The sequence below is a fragment of the Dryobates pubescens genome, chromosome 2, assembly GCF_014839835.1.
Source record: "Dryobates pubescens isolate bDryPub1 chromosome 2, bDryPub1.pri, whole genome shotgun sequence".
Lineage (NCBI taxonomy): Eukaryota > Metazoa > Chordata > Aves > Piciformes > Picidae > Dryobates > Dryobates pubescens.
The window spans coordinates 37041897-37060002 of record NC_071613.1 but is presented as its reverse complement, the minus strand read 5'-3'; the positions used below and the strand labels follow the sequence as shown (position 1 = coordinate 37060002).

At 37.0% G+C, this 18106-nt stretch overlaps 1 protein-coding gene across 4 annotated transcripts in view; it reads right to left on the bottom strand.

The window, feature by feature from the left end:
- Window positions 1-18106, bottom strand: part of KCNH7 (potassium voltage-gated channel subfamily H member 7) — a 217173-nt gene that overhangs the window by 1247 nt on the left and 197820 nt on the right. For all 4 annotated transcript variants that reach the window (XM_054175088.1, XM_054175105.1, XM_054175096.1 and 1 more), the window contains 3 exons: window positions 10113-10376; window positions 4836-5004; window positions 1421-1613 (listed from right to left, as the gene is read on the bottom strand). In XM_054175088.1, coding sequence (XP_054031063.1) covers window positions 1421-1613; window positions 4836-5004; window positions 10113-10376 — 626 coding nt within the window. The remainder of the gene's footprint in view (window positions 1-1420; window positions 1614-4835; window positions 5005-10112; window positions 10377-18106) is intronic.

The following is an 18106-nucleotide window of genomic DNA, read 5'->3' as shown; positions in this document are numbered from 1 at the left end:
ACATGGTACATTATTTGATTTAATGCAATCGAATGCAATTCTGTTGATTAAATGTAGAAGCCTGGATATCTTGTCCCCTCCTCAGACTTCCTTATATGACATCAAGATATGCATAGAAACAGCCCTTTCTGAAGGACTGAGTATGGTTGAGACCTGATCTAAGAGTATGGATTTCAACATTCTAGAATTTGTGCTTTTGTTTCAGAACATAACTCTGGAATTGCATCATTCTGAACACTATGACTGTTTGGATTCCAGTCTCAGCTCTCAGTTCTTCACTTCTAAACTTGGAATTTATATGAGGTGTGCAGTGTGCCTGATCATATTTGCAGAAGGTGTCCAACATAAGGAAAAGTTTTTTCACTGTTAGGGAGACAGAACACTGGAATGGGCTGCCTAGAGATGTTGTGGAGTCTCTTTTTTTTCTGGAGACATTCAAAACCCTCATGGATGTGTTCATGTGTGACCTACTTGAGGTGATCCTTCTCTAGTAGGTCCTGCTGTGGCAGAGAGGTTGGACTAGATGATCTTTTGAGGTCCTTTCCAACCCCTAACACTCTATGATTCTGTGATGTTTTGTGCAGGTATGTGCACAAAAACTACTGCAAACAACTACTACTGCACATTTGGTGCCCTGATAATCTTTATGATGCCTTCTGGATGTGGTGAATGTTCTGTGACTACATGTGTTCCAGCATATGCATAAGGAATATGACACAGCCAAGCATGCTTAATTTACTAATTTTATGCTACATAGAATCAGAGAAACATAGAAGTGTTACCCAAGATCATCAAGTGCAACTGTTTGGAAATTATATGCCCAAGCTATTAAACTTCAGAAATCCCAAACAAATTTGGAAAATCATCCAATTTTACCTGACACAACCGAAGTGGTAAATGCATAGGGAATGTCTGTGTCTTCATAGCTCCAGCAGGAGCAAGGAACTGGACATAAGAATGGTTTTAGTCCCTTCCACTTTCCTATGTGTATAACCATTGTGCTGCATCAGCTGGACTTTTTTGGCCTATGTCTTCATGAAAACATAAGTCATGGTGCCTGTCAGGACTTCATAAATGGAATCTAAGGCATATGTATCAATGCAGGCAGGCATTATGCTTGGAAAATGTTTGTGGTTATAACTGTGTCTAGTATTTGTGATTTCTGCTAACTTCTGTGAAGAGCATGATAATGAAGTAATTCAGTCTGATTATAAAATTATTATTTGTGTCTGTCCAACCTGCATGGATGATGTGGCCTCTGAAACTATGGTATCTAAATCCGCTGTGGAGGTGCTACATCAAAACAATAAAACTATATTCCTTAAACTAATGAATAAGAACTTAGACTTGTATACCTTTCTACCATCAGAAGCTAAAAAGATTAGCAAATCTCTTTTGATCTTACTGGACATGTACATACCTGAGATGAAGGACTGAAACTTTTGTCTGTTTTTATTGATGCTGCAGGTTGGAGCTTTTTCATCACCTGGATTGCTGGCTGTTGATACTCTGCACCTGCAGTCACCATGCTATAGGCAGGTGGAATGAGTGTTGACTGCCTTTGCAGAAGCTGAAGGATGGTTTGGATGTCAGCAGTCATTTGGGATTCAAGCCTAGAGAATTACACAAAATCAGTGAACTCATGGTCAGAAATGGGTATTTTTTAGCAGATTAATTACAGATGCAATCAAGAGGGACCTGCATCTTATTAAAAAAACTATTGCTTGTTATGTCATGCCCATGTCTTAAACAGGAAAGAACAGAAGAGGGAGTACTGAGCCCTTCCAAAGATATCTGCATGCCTGCCCTTGGTCTTTTTGCTGCATTAAGAATGATTTCACTACTGTCCCTTATGTTGCAAACAAAAAGTAACATGGGGGGACCAGGCCTTTGGTTGAAATTAACTGGAATAAATGTTCTTTCTTCATTGTAACTACATTGATTTGCACTGGCTGAGGATGTGACAGTTTCTGATGCATCCCACTATTAATTCTGACATTCCTAATGCTAATACAATGCACTGAAATAAGCAGAAAACCACATTTGTGTTTTTCCACAGTTAGAAAATGAACCATATTTTCAATATCATTAAAAAAACCCAAACAAACAAAAGCCCAAGTCTCCTTACTGTAAAAATGTATGCAGACTTATTCAGGTCTCATAGTATCAACATTGCTGATGTTCAGATTTAGTTCTCTCTTTTTTCCCCTCCCCTTTTCATAAATTTATATGTTGTTCATACTTAAAATTTCATAGCACTGAAATTATTTTCAAATGGTCTTGCCAAGATCTACAAAAAACTCAGGAATAGGTAATGCCTACTGTGCCTCCCCAGCTGCTGGGAGGCTACAGAACATGACACGACAGACCGTAATACAGATATACAGCCTTCTGTATTGCTACGCATCTTCTGACACACTAAACAAATCTTTGTCAGCAGCCTTTAATGTCGTGAGTGTTATGACTTGGGCTCCCTACAGCAGAATTGATCCTGTGGTAGCAGATTTTTGCTTTCACCAGGTGCTAAATCAATATTATTTTCAATCATGATGGAGTTGCCCATTGCCTCTGTCATTTTTTTATAAAAACATCTATGAAATGAATCCAAAAGGTCTGTCCAAAGGATATTTAGAACGAGGCTTCTTCCTTTATTGGGAGAAGCTGGTTTTGTGGCATCAGCTCATACAAAGAAAGGCCAAAACTTGGACATAAGAGTCAGTTGTGTCTTACTTGTCTTCTTGTTTGGCTACCTTGGTTTCTTTGCTGCTTGTTGATCTCGCACAAGCATGATGCAGGGGATGATGGCGGTAGAAGCATGCTGCCAGCTAGATAGCTTCCATCTGCTAAAAGTGGGCCTTAACATCACAGTGAATAAAGGGAGGACTTGCATCAAAGATTGCCATTAGCATTGAATTAACTCTAAAGTTGCTCCATTCTTACTTTGTTAGCACTTGATTGGATTTTCCTAATGCTTCAAAGAATGCCTCTAGTATTCTTTATTCATCATCATTGCATATATAACTTCTCCCTCCTTTCTCCAAGTTTTAAAACAAGTTCATGTCATGCCACCCAGGGATGAATGAACAGAACCTTAGATGCTTAGCCTACAGTCCCTATGAAATTCCAATTACTTAAAGACAAGAAACAGAGATAGCACTAGGATGTATTCCTTGTACAGTGGCTTTCCAGCTTTCTATGACCATTTAATAATAGGAATGTTATGGCAAGCCTCTAAATTGGCATAGAAAGGTTCAGGAAGAAGTAACCATAATTTTTAGTACAGCAGGCCAGATCTGATATAAAGAGGAAAGGTTATTGCCTGTTATTCATAGAAGACCCAGCAGGGTCCAAAATATCCTGAAAGCATGAAAAGCTCCTCTCCAACCTTGGTCCTAGGACACCCTGAAATTATATCTTTTAACACAAATCACAAATCACTATTACATTTATAACAACATTGCAAGAGTTACAGAATAAAGTGACTAATAAAATTAATGACAATTGAAATCTTTATCAGCAACAATTACATTTTCTCACTCAGGAAAATACTTAGAACTTGCATGAGGATTTGATAAAACTGTGGGTAAATTTGAGATATAACCAGTTTCAAGAGCTTAAGATTTCTGAAAAAAAAGAGTAACTGGAAGGCTACACACTGTTGACAGAAAACATGCAGCTGCTTGATTATATGACATTTACAATTCCTTAGATTACTCGAATTTACTGCAATTAGAAATTACAGCAATTTAAGCTTACCTGTTAAAAATATCTTCTTAACGTACTATATAGTATTTAGAAATTAAAAACAATGTGTTTTGATTGGTTTATGGTAGAATAAGGAAGCGATATGCAGTAAACCTGGCTTTAAGGTGATTACTAAAATACACAGCACAGAATGCCACCGAAGAGCTACTAAAGTATAATTAGGGCTGAGTGCGTGTCATAGTATTTGCCATGGAAAAATATTGAAAGTAATGGAACTGCAGAGTGAAAATATAAAAAAGCCACAGACCTGAGCATAGGGCAATTTAAAATTAAGTGAAATTACATGGTAAATTATAGTGTAGGATGGATCAAAATTCTGTAACCATATTTTAAGATGCTATAGGCTATGCCGCTGAGCTGCCAGCAAAGAATGGTGTGTCAGAGAGCAGAGGAGAGAAGGATGAAAAGCAAAGGTACTAATAGATTCTGACAAAGAGAGCATGTTTTCTGTTGCAGCAGGTAATAATACAGAGACAGTTGCAAATAAGTTAGAGCATCAAGAAGGGAATTTGTCTGCAATGCTATTTTAAAGGAAGGTCAGCTGGTTTTCTTTGGGTCTCCATAAAGGAAAAATTACTTCAGATATCGAAGATATTGAAAAATGCCATTTAATGGATGTGTAAGTATCTAGAAACAGAATTCTTAGTGAGTCAAGATTTAAATGTAGCAGTACAGCTTCTTGGTTAAAAAAAATCTGGTCTCCTAAACAGTCAGTTGAGGAGATGGGCTATTCTGCAAGGCAATTCAGAGTAGCCGATGTGGATACCTAGAGGTTAGTAATGCAAATATTCTTAAAGTCATTAAAAATTTTGTACCAGCATTCCCAGAATAGATTTTCCCCAGTATCTGTAAGGCTAAACTTAAGTGATATTTGTGCTCCTTGGAATACATACATACAAGAAAGTGATATTCCAATCAGGCTTATTTTTGTAGTTTAAAGGTTCTGAAGATCTGAATGCTTTTGGAAACTTCCTGGGCAAATTCATTCCTCCTGCAGTGTCATTAATAGCAGTTGTATTATGTATTTTTTTTAAGCATATTTTTTTTTCTGGTCATATCTCTGTTTTTACCTGTTCAGTTGCTCTTGAAGTATATCTAATCGATTCTCTACTTCCCCATATATAAAGTCACTTTCAGTTTCACAGATCCCCCATGAAACATGAGGTAATGCTGACTGAACTGGGGAGTCCTGGTACTCTTGGATGTTCTCCTGTTCCCAGTTTCTTTTATCAGTGATATCTGGAAAAACAAAACATGTGAAAATAAAGCTTTATATGCATGCTATTGTAGGGAGGTTGATCTCCTGTAGGCATCCCATTTACTCATGTTTCTCAAAAGCTTGAAAGTCAAATTGGTATATTAGTACACTGCCTGAACAACTCTTTTTTTGTTCTTTAATACCAATTAAGGAAAGGTAAAAGTGGTCACATCCATGCTAACATTTTGAAGCTGTAGATTAACAAGCAGCTTTGTCTTATTAGCATCACGAGACTACTGCCAGTGACGTTTTATTTTCTTTAGTTTTATTTCTATTATTTTATCAATGAACCCCCAATTTTCTCAAGGTGTTTTTCAAGTAATTGTTTTTTTTACTGAAATTAGAAATATATATGTCCTAACCTAAATGCACTAAATTATGTATATATATGTGTGTGTGTGTGTATTTTTTATATCTATCTATCTATCTATTTATCTATCTATCTATCTATCTATCTATCTATCTATCTATCTATCTATCTCTATCTCTACCTCTACCTCTACCTCTATATCTATATCTATATATCTATATACTTGGAATCACTTTGCCTATTTCAGAGATCTCTCTAAAAATCCTTCTGTATTGAAATGTATTCCCTGTTTAGATTTTTGGTGGATTTGCTTTTCATTTACAGCACTGAGCATGCATTATGATGCATTGGAATGCCCCTGTAGAGAAAGCTGCCAGACCTCAGCAAGCTGCCTTTCTTACCAGTAATTTTGACACTGCTTGTCTTAATGAGGTTAGTGAAGTGTAGTATGTCTTCCCTGAGACAGAGGCCATTTAATGCAGCTCATGTTGCTTGAAAAAGGATACTGGTTATTATTTTCAAAAAGGAAATTGATTTTCAGTGATGTAGCTTTTGGCATCACTAGTATCTCACCCAACTTTACATCATTGTGTAAATCATATCTCAAAAACTATTAGAGCACTGTGGGGTGAAAGGTGCCATTTTCTTTAGTAATTTGTGACTCCTTAGAGTAAAATACTCAGCATTGCTGGGTTAGTTTGAGGTAATTTTAATATTAAATGAAGCTTTGTGGTAAATAATTTTACTTTTTTTCCTGTTTGAACTGCACATAAAACTTTTCATTGAGTACATAAATTTATTTCAAGATAAGAAAATCTCAGTAACATTATTGGGATCTTACTGCAGAGTTTCAGCTATACTGCTGAATGGAGTTACCCTTACACTCCTTATATGTTGTATATAAAATATATACATATTTAAAACTAGTCTTCATATGAGTAAGCCATATTTACTTATTTCTAGACCTTTGTGAAAAAGCTGACTCCTACTCTCTCTGTGTACCTGCTGTGTCCAAAGTCCATCACTCTTGTCCTTCCCAATTCTTGTGATCAAACACTTTCCTTACCACCTAAAAGGAATTCAGAGACACTCACTTTTGCTTGGATTTCTTGTTTGAGCTAGGTCTACTTCCGCTGTGAATTTGCTTTGTTTACACCTCTGTGAATGTATTAATTAGTTTACATTCTAGTCTCTAGGCTGTTTCTTCTGTTCACCAGACTGGTGAAAGTTCTCAAATCATTTCTCATAGGATATGCCATTTGCACATACATGTATGAGATGCAGAATTAAGATCTTGCTGGGAGCTTTGTAGAGCCTACAGGTGACATTCTCACATTGAATAGTGCTTTTTCTGTGTCTACCCACCCCGTCCTTCCCACCCCAAACCTTTGTTACTTTGAGTACATCTGTTTCACAAACAGCCAAAAAATTGCTCAGTACCACTCAGATCCTCCTCTACTGTGATAAAAAGGGTGTGAAAACTTTAACACTAGCTTAATACAACTCCTATTAGGACTATATTTGTAATTTTTTAACTACAAGAAGTTACAGAATGTATTAAAAGTTCTTACTGCAAAAGTTCTACAGACTTCTGCTTCAACCTATAGCTGGACAAAATCCTTGGCTGCTTATAAGGTGCTAGCCTCAGTTGTATGAGCAGTTGGGTATGAAAACCACATTCCTCAGTATTCCCTGAATGGTTAGCTCAGAGCTTCTCCTAACACTTCTTTTGGCACTGCATGCTGATAACTCAGTAGAGGTTACATTAGTTTCACACTTGTGAACATTTTCTAAGCAACCATAGCAGCCAGAGCTGTATTTCAAAGAAAAGAGTAAAAAACCACAGCGTGGGTGACATGTAAGAGGTTTGTCCAAACACTATTAACTAACCCTTTTCAAACACATCTTTGATCAGCGTTGCTCTAAGAAATTAAAGGAAAAAAAAAAAAATCCTGCTCAGATTTTGTATTTCAATTACATTTAACCAGGAAGGGGAGCTCTCACTACATGACTCAAAGTGTAGGAAGAGACTTTCCTCTCTCTCTCCTTTTTTTTTTTTAATCAGAGAAAGGTGCTTACTACATTATCTGATCTTTGGTTAGCAGGTGGTAGAAGGTTTCCTGGAGGTGTAGAGAGTGTTTGAATTTCTTGTGGCATGACCTATAACTGATTTTATGCACTGAGTAGAAAGAAGAGGAAAGAGATTTCATCCTGGCTACACAGAAACCTGTTCAGCTTCTCAGCCATTTAAGCCAACAGAAGGAAAGAGGCAAATGGTGTTACAGAAGCATATAATTTGGTTTTATCAGGCATACATGGCACAATCTACAGTGTCCAATGAATTTGGAAAGCTCTCAGCAAAGTGAAGGGAGCAGACCATGACAAATTCAGGAGAAAAAAATTTAAATTATGGATGTGGGTGTGATGGATGTTGCAAATCCAGTGGACTTTTAAGCAGTGAATTTCAGGAGTAAAACCAGAAAGTACAGGCTATACATTTCACTGCTTTATAATGCCTTGTAAAAAATAAGTTGTTGGGTATTTTGCACAAAAAAAATTATTCCGTAAGTCTTACATTTTTCAATGCCATGGATTATACCAGGGAAATCACAACTTTTTTTGGGGGGGGGGACCCAGAATATGTATTGTAGAATATTACAATATAGATTTAATTTATGACAAAGCCAATTAATTTGCACTCAAATTATAAAACTAATTCATACACCATAAGCAAGTTAATACATTATAAGCTATGGTATTGAACTATTCTAAGCAACTTTTAAAGTATTTCCAGATACATGAGTAACCCTGGAAAAGCCCAACAGTAGTTACAACTTTATAACTAACTATGGTCTTAACAGGGCTTGGAAAATCCTGGGCTAAGAACTGACTCAGTAAATGTATAATTAGGTTTACTTGAACAAGACTCAGTCTTAGAGCCCAAATAACAACTGAGTGAAAGCAAAAATGGCATTTTCACACAATATATAAATTTCCAACTACAGAAAAATTGTCAGGTCTTCTTAAAAGGTGTTTTAATGTTAAAAGCTGCATTTTAGGATTATAAGAGAGAAGTTTACACAGTTTCTACCCGTATTATGGAATACATTATTAATAGTCTTTCCATTCATTGACAGTAATGACTAAAGCTTAAAACAAAACTTAATTAAATATGTATCAGTCACAGTGGTAATGAATTGCAATAGCTTTTTACAAGCACATTTGTATTCAAGATTTATAACGTACCATACCATATGAGGACTATAAACATATATACATAGAAGCAGAGTGTATTTAAAAATTTCACTTGGTTTCTAGCTACTTTTATGGTAAGTTGTAGTAAATCTCCAGTTAATAGCAGGAGTAGGAACTTAGTTCAAAACATATATCAATCAAATCTGATTTGATTTTATTGACCTTGGAAGTTTGTGTGAAAGTTGCAAGAAAGATAAGGAGCTTTACACATGTTACCAGAAATGCAAAATTACAAAGTGGAAAAAAGAATGTGGTCTTAATCACAATATGTAACCTTTAGATGTGCTAAATTTAGCTCAAATAAAATCTGCAATAGGTTGCCTTGGAAAATGTTGCTATAGCTGCAAGGACATATTTCTGGCTATTGGTAGGCAAAAGGTAAGCTTTCAAATTGCAGTATACATGCAACAAGTTTATATGGTGCAGATTTATATAGCCTTAACCTGAGAAGAAGAGATTTCACGTGTTCATAACTTTGAGATGCAAAAACTACATTGCTTGGCCCAATTAATCATTAGATACATTCCAAATTACATCCCCAAATGCTAAACTTCATTGAATAATAGTTAAATGGTTAAATTGTCTTAATAGAAACAAACTGCTGGGGAAAACAGCATTAAACAGTAAATACATAATTCTTCCCTTCGGACTGAAACAATTACCAATGAACTTTCAGCAATATTTAAATTGCATATTAATCTGGGTCTTGTCATTAATTTTATTTTCCATCACTGAGAAAATTGATAGTATATTAGATTTAATTTTAATTATGTAATCTAACTCTATGTAAAAGTAACTAAGATTGCCTAATAATTTCTCATAATTTGTCATACAAAAGCTCAAATCTTTGTTCTTGTGTTTTACTTATGGAAGTTAGGACTTGTTCTCTGTGATGCAATGGCACTCTTTTCCCAACACATACAGCAAAATAGGATAGCATTCTTTCAAGCTGTTACAATTTCTTTTTTTCCCCTTTATTTTTGCTGTGCATTGTTAATAGAGGGAATGAAACTAGTTCCCTTCTTTCCTTTGGCCTGTGCAACCATCAATAGGTTTGCCTTCCTCTCATCATCATGGATTTTTTACTGTCACCCAACCCTGGCATATCAAATACCCTTTGAGAGATTCTTTACTGCCTTGAGTGCAGCTTTCATTCATGGGCACTCACTTAAGTCCAGTACCAGTTGTTAAAAGAGTTTGTTTATATTACTTTCCTAAGGCAATTTAGTTACAAGATGGTTTACTAACAAATCCTGCGATTGACTTTTGGTTACTCTGTAACCCAGTCCCACAACCCAGGTGTTAAACTACATCAATCCTCTTGAGAGATATTAATTTTAGATCTAAAATGTGGTGTGTTTTTTTCTTTTTTCTTTTTTTTTTTCTTTTCTTGTTAAACTTTCAGGAAACACAGAAGTAAACATTTTGTAAACAATCAGCAGAACCATTCAGAAAAGGATTTTTTATAATCACATTAAAAAAGATGTCTGCTCAAACTTTACAAACCAGCAACAGCTACATTACCTTTACAAGAACTGCTTCTTTTGTCAATAAGAATGTCTTCTGTGGCATGACCCATTTCTTCAAAGTCTACCTCTGTAGTTTTCTCTGTTACAGATGGGTAATCAGCTATCCCAGAGAACAGGGGCTTGTGCTCATCTTCAATGGAGGAAACAAAAGATGATGACCCACTTTTTTTCTCCTCGAAGTGTTTCTTCGTAGATTGATAGTATACGGTGGTGTCCCCTGGAGGTTCAGGATCACTGTGATCATTCTCTTTGAAATAATCTGATAAATTGAAATAATTGTGTACAATAACATGCAGTTCATGAAACTTAGTCCTAATTTATTCTGGTCTGAGGATGGGGAGAGAAACCCTATTGGTACAAAAAAGAAATGAGATCCATATCTGTCTTGGTGAGATCATCTCAAAGCAACTTCACAAAGTAGCCCAAATTCCTTAGCCTTTAGAATTTATTGTAATTCTCTGAATATACACATTTTGAATAAGAAAACATGCTGTGATATTTATGGTAGCAGGGTACCACTCAAGTTGAGATACCTTTAAAAACACATTGTGAAAATTAAATAGAATGATCATTTATGAACACAGAAAACTTTGTATCTCTTTTCATCATAAACTTGAAGCTAATTTCCAATTCAATAATTGGTTATACCTATTTTTAATTGAAATGTCAAGATAATTCCAGTTCTGCTATTTATTTAAAACACATTTTATCAGAGTAGTCTCAACAATATATAAATACTGTAACTAGTTTGTGTTAACTTCCTGGGGAGACAGCATGATTTCCCATCTGCTTCATGCTAATTACTAATCAACATAGCTCTGGAATGTCTGTAGTCTTTACAGCATACCCTAATGGTTAATACAACGTTTAGTATATTGCCTAAGGTTCTCCACTCTTTTCTGTTCAATATAAGGAAGTGAAACTGTGGCCTCATCTAATTCTTTTTATCTGCACATAAAAAGAATGCAACATCCAAACAGAGCACTCTGCAGGAGTGTGACTGGTGAGGACAGGTAATGGTGAGTGAAATAAAACCAATACCAAGGAAGTCCATCTGTAACTGTACCTTCTTGAGTCTTCAAAGGCAATTATCACAACCTTAGACAGAAGTGACTTTCTTCTGCTTCTGTTAAGCAGGATTAGTAGCTATAAGTGAGTCTGGTAAAACTGGTAATGCAAAGACATCAGCACAAATGCAAAGCTCTTGGAGGATGCTCAGACTGGAGAGTCAAGTACCATGTTCTCATCAATCCCATCTCCAAAACAGTACAAAACCAAAAGAAAGCTTTGCAAGAAAACTGTAATATATGTGTCTCCCATGGCTCTTCTCTCAGGAAGGTATGGTGAAATATATACAGTCATGCTACAGTAAATTGTCTTAATTGCTTCCTGCTTGACTGGAATGTGAAAATGTGAAAAATAGCTACTAATGAAAGCTTGTCATTGCCAGTTTTAGGGCAATTTTTTATGTTCATGGGATTTTGTGCACTAACGGTAGCTGTAATGAACACCCTGTGGAATACAAATCAATCAGCAGACTAATTTTAAGAGGAGGTCATCAAGACTCTAATGAAAAAAAATCATATAGCGGCTGAAGTATAGCAGAGAGTCTTATCTGTTGTATTGATAGAATACTAAAATGTCTAGAAACAAGAAGCCAGATTCTGCTAACAATTACACTGCTGTAAAACCAATTGATAGCCTTGTATTTATTCTCCATATGTATCAGAACAATAGAACATACTCTTTTCCATATGCTGTCTGGGTATAATGAACACACTGGCATTAGAAGAAAAAACAAGGATCTATTGAATGTAGGGGTTTTGCCTATTGAAATCAAGGAAGATTTATTGATTGGCTGATCTATTTCAAAATATGCATTTTTAAATTTACTTCCATTGCTTTATGTGCTAGGCATCTGGGTGTATTTAGAGAGCAAAAAGTTCTTTTCCTTTAAAAAGACTCGTATTTAATGCTAAAGAGTCTTCTGTCTGGAGAATAATCCTATGATACTCTGTGGATAGAATAAGAGTTAAAATGGAAACTGAGTTTTTCATGTGTCTCTTTAGGACATGGTGTAAGTTCTGTACCTCAGCCCAAGATTATAGCTGTGCCTCTGTAGGTCAGTGGAAATATGTGACAAATAATACAGAATCATAGAATGGCTTGAGTTGGAAGGGACCTTAAATACCATCTAGTTCCCATCACCCTTCCATGGGCAGGCATAGTGTGGCCAGCAGGCGCAGGGAATTCATTGTGCCCCTGTACTCTGCATTGGTTAGGCCGCACCTTGAGTACTGTGTCCAGTTCTGGGCCCCTCAGTTTAAGAAGGACATTGAGACACTTGAATGTGTCCAGAGAAGGGCAACAAGGCTGGTGAGAGGCCTTGAGCACAAGCCCTATGAGGAGAGGCTGAGGGAGCTGGGATTGTTTAGCCTGGAGAAGAGGAGGCTCAGGGGAGACCTCATTGCCCTCTACAACTACCTGAAAGGTGGTTGTGGCCAGGAAGGGGTTGGTCTCTTCTTCCAGGCAACCAGCACCAGAACAAGGGGACACAGTCTTAAGCTGCGCCAGGGGAGGTTTAGACTTGAGGTGAGGAGAAAGTTCTTCACTGAGCAAGTTGTTTGTCATTGGAATGTGCTGCCCAGGGAGGTGGTAGAGTCACCGTCCCTGGAGGTGTTCAAGAGGAGATTGGACATGGCACTTGGTGCCACGGTCTAGTCATGAGGTCTGTGGAGACTGGTTGGATTCGATGATCCTCGAGGTCTCTTCCAACCTTAGTTATACTGTGATACTGTGATACTAGACCAAGTTGCTCAAAGCCTCATACAGCCTCTTAAACACTACAGGGAGGAGGCATCCACAACTTCTCTGAGCAGCCCATTTCAGTGTTTCACTACCCTCATAGTAAAGAACTTCTTCCCAATGTCTAATCTAAATCTACCCCTTGTCCTATCACAACATGTTCTTATAAAAAACTCCCTCTCCAGCCTTCCTGTAATATCTAGATAGTGTTTTATTCAGAGTGTGAATTTCTCCAATTTTGTCTTCTTTTTATAATGTCATTGATTTGTGGATTTTTTTTCAGAAGATAAGAGTTTTCTATCTGTGTATATGTTTGTATGGAGAAGTTAACTTTCTATTACACAGACTCCAGGCTTCAAAAGGTTTATCTTCTTTCTCTTTTGTTTTCAAAATAAATGTAATCATTAAAAAACAAGCCCAACCCCCACCCCCATCCTAGTGCTTCTTCCTTCCTTTTCCAGTAAGACAAAATTTGATTTCTGATTCTGATTGCTAGAAACCCTTTTTTCCCTGAAGACTATTATTTTGTAACTTCCTGATTTACTAAACATGTACACTTTTATTTTATACTCTTATTTTAGTTTCTTATGCATTTTGTATTGCCCTAGAAGAGGCATTAACAAGCCATCTAAAGCTGTTTGGCCACTGCCCTTTCTTCTCCCTCCCCATTGCAGGGTCCAGGTTTGAGGTTGAGAAGCCAATAGGTAGGCACTGTTAAGGCTGCCTGGAGGAGGTGGAAGCTGGACCCGGTGCCTCACGTTTCAGAGAGGCAACTGCACATGTCAGAGGCTATATGAGAAGGCATGTGCAGTTTTGCCTGCCAGACAACATTTTGAACTGATTGGTGGGATTTGAATAGCTAATGTGCCATTGGACTGTTCAGTTTTCAAAAAGGGAATTTATAGGGGATGATTTCAGAGCCCACATCTCTCTCTTATTTCTCTCATCTCTCTCATCTTTTCTCTCCTCTCTCCCCCTGTTCGTTAATGGGATTCGAGGGGGCGACAAGTACCCACTTTGTGCTCCTGTCTTCAGGGCAATTAGCTTCTTTTGTCCTGGCAGCATAGTATTCGAGTCATAGATCTCCACCACTACAGCATGATGTCCTTCTCTCTCACTTCCTCTAATTTTGGATACTACCATTTGGCTTATTCTTGCCTTTTGGATTACAAATACGGACTCAGAGTATCTCATGCTAATTTACCTGGTTATTTGTAATGTTTATAGCCTGTTTACTTGTTGCTTAACTACATTGTAGTCCATCTCGCCACCAGAGGAAGCATTGCTGTTTGTTTTGCACTTATAAGAAGTTTCCAGTTTGTTCCTCTGTATTCCAAGTTCTGATTTTTCTAGACTGTTATTCTACTGTTTATTAGCATCCTATTAAGTGTAATTAACCTATCATTGATCAGGTAAATGAACCTGGATCAAATTGGCTTGGAAAATATTTTTTTTCTATTTAATATATTATATTCAGATTTTATCATATTTCTGGCTTATCAGTTTGATCAAAACTGTATCATGTATGTCTGCCAAGTTTACAGGCAATGTCCTTTGACATTTGCTGTCTGAAAATTCCAGAAGCCTCACAGTAGTTATCAGATGGTTTGTGTCCTGTTTTTTACACTTTCACTGGCAAAGAAAAAGAAAAAACAGGATTGTCATGCGGGCAATGAAATATATCTATGACACAGATTCACAAAAATACTGGCATAAAATCCATCTTGTGGGATGGTTACCAGAGACCAGCAAGTTTCTTTTGTATGCTGTGGTCACCCGGTAATATTGGAATTTTGCATTGTTCAGACAGTGCCAGTATGCATGATCTAAACATATAGTCTGTGGCAAACAATATTGGAGAAAGTGTCAGTAATATATTACATGTGGAGCACTATTGTTTAACATTAATGTAATTTCATTGACTCCAATTCATCATACTTAATCAAGATAGCTGTGTAGCCAAATGTTTCAGAAGGTGGTGAATTTTTACTCCCTTTTTCAGTCATTCAATAAAGTGTCATAGCATTGTTTTGGTTTGAAAAGACCTTTAAGATCATCAAGTCCAACCATTATCCAGCTCTACCAAGTCTGGTGCTAAACCATGTTCCTTAGCACCACACCCCTGCATCTTCTAAACAACTTCAGGGATAGGGATTCAACCACCTCCCTGGGGAGCCTCTTCCAGTGTTCTAATATCCAAGCTAAACCTCCCATTGGAAGTTCAAGGTGGCAGTTCTGTTGACCCCTCTCTTTACTTCTCCAAGTTTGCCTAGACAAATCCAGTTCTGTGCAGGAAATGAATGACTTTCTCACCCCCACAGAAAGCAATTTATATCCCAAACCACAAACTAGGTAATCCTCATCATTAACATGATCTGCATAACTATGAATCTGTTCAGCAGAAATGACATCTTCCCTTTCCTTTGAAAAAAACTACCATATTATTTTAAGCTACACCAATATGTCCCTTGGTAAGGAGAAATGCACACTGGAGTGTGGAAAGAGGGATGATTGATTGCTCAAAAGGTCTGCAGATCTCCAGATTCCCAGCAAGTATTTTGGTTCAACTGCTTTTAGCTCTTTCTTAGGTGGTATTCACAAATACTCCTGTGGTAGTCTGTCTTTCCTGCATATGAGCAAAACATTTGCTGGTCACCTTGACAATGTTATCAGTTTTTTGATTTTAAAATGTCAGTTACCTTGTCAGAGAGCAGAAAAATGCTTTGTGTGCCCACCTTTGCACCATGGGCAGAAAATACTAGGAATGAAAAGTCAGTGACTGAGCATTTCAGATAGTGGGTTAAATACAGTATCACAAACAGAATTTAAAAGGTGCACAATCTCAAAGATGTAAAAAAAAATCAAAACCAGTGGATGCATAATTTGAACATGGAACTTCAAACCATGTCTGTTTTCCACCATATAGATGGGGAGCAGGATAAAATCAGCCAGGGAAGTGATAATCCTAATTCCTGAAATCACTGTTTTTAATTTGGTGATGTAAGAACATCATAACTGATATATAATATTTTTATGCTATATATATATAAAAATAATGGTACTGTGGAGCATGTCCAGTATATAATAAGAGGTGATTCCAGAGAAGTTTACTCAATCTGAGGAGCAGCTGAGGGAACTGGGGATGTTCAGCCTAGAGACAATGAGAATGAGGGGAGACCTTCTGGCTCTCTACACCTCTCTGAAAGAAGAATCCTGTGGTGCATTGAAATGATTCCCAAAATAAAATTGCCAGACCAGCTCAGTTGGAAGACCAAATGAAGCTATATCATGACATAGGGATTTCACAGTGCAATGAACCCTGAAGTAATCAGATATTAGTTAATACTTTAAATTAGCAACAATGCAATATTTTTATGATAAGATAAAGATCTGATACCTTACCACAATTTTTCCTTTTATGAAGAGTATATATAGATATGCCCTTCTACAGAATAATGCCCAGCAGAACCTAGGTGAACTAAAGAACAAGTGGAAATAGATTCTTTCCATCAGAGATCTTTTTGTCTTAAAAGTAGTCTTTTGAAATAGATCCAGCTTTATCAAAGCTTTGCCATGTTCAGAACATGGCAGAGACAAGTGTTCTTAAAGGTCTGCACACATTTCTTGAGATATTTCTTTAGCTGGTAGAAAGAATTTATCTAAAGTTCTAATAGGCACATGGATTTGTGTTACAAGTCCTTGTTCAGCAACTCGGTACAGTAGCTGCCTGTAGACCTGTCAGACCTCAAAATGTGAAACACTGATAAAGACTTACATCCTAAAACCTGGAGTATGGCAATTCTTATATTCTTCAGCACACATTTATTTTCCACTTTCACATTTGTAATCATTATGTTTCCCTTCAAATTAACCACTTATCTTTATGACCCCCTATTTACAAATCATATGGTTGAATATGTGTGATGTTTGGCTAGCACCAAGGAAAAATAATGTATGTTCAGAAACTAATGCAGGAAGATTTACAACTACCTGAAGGGAGGTTGTAGACAAGCGGATGTTGGTCTCTTCTCCCAGGCAGCCAGTACCAGAACAAGAGGACACAGTCTCAGGCTGCACCAGGGGAGGTTTAGGCTGTATGTTAGGAAGAAGTTCTATACAGAGAGAGTGATTGCCCATTGGAATGGGCTGCCGGGGGAGGTGGTGGAGTCACCATCATTGGAGGTGTTCAGGAGGAGACTTAATAGGGTGCTTGGTGCCATGGGTTAGTTGTTTAGGTGGGTTGGATTGGTTGATGGGTTGGACGTAATGATCCTGAAGGTCTCTTCCAACCTGGTTTATTGTATTCTATTCTATTTCTGTTCCTAGGAAAAGTAGGTTACTGGTGGCATTTTAGGAAAGTGAAAACATTTTCTCCTCCCAGTAGTAAAAAGATTTAAGGTTCTTACTTTTCTGTGCCTTTTAATCACAGAAGATTCCTTTACTTCTGATTTAATTCATAATTTGGCAGCTCCTCTATCTTCACAGGGAAACCTACAGATAAAAACTACTGAAATTCCATTGTTATACCAATTCCTGTTAATCTTTCAGGATTTGCTTTGGATTTTAATATCCAGTAAGTTGGATAGTGAAGGTGAAAGAAATTAATTGCACTGGAGGGAGCTGTTTGAATTACTGTTCTGTCTCAGTAAGAGTTTAGTAAGTTAACATGCCGTTTGCTATGTTTCCTCTCTGAGCTATGAAAGCTTGGATGATTCTGGAAATAGGGAAAATCAAGATACTGAAACCTTCCCCCACAATCCTGAACTGAAGTCTGGGTAACTTTTCCATAAGGAACTATGTCCCTATTTTTAAATAGACAAAAAAATGAGCTAGATTTGAATAACTTAACTTGAGACATATTTAAAGCCCCGAGAATTTAAACGTTAAAGTGAATATGAAAACCTTCATTTATTCCTTTGTGCCATGAGTACAATCGGATAAGTTAGGGAGGGAGTAGCAGTCTTTTCTCTGATTTTTCTTTGCTCTGTTTGGCTTTGTATCAACTTTAATGATTATCACATAATAATGGAAGGACAATTAATGATTTAGACTTCATGAAAAAATACTGTACTTACAAATTCAGAAATGGAGAATTACAAACATGCATCTCAGAAGGGATTCAGAGCAAAGGCCAAAGCAGTTTTCCTATCAAGTTTGCATTTCTCTTTTACAAGGAATTCAGCT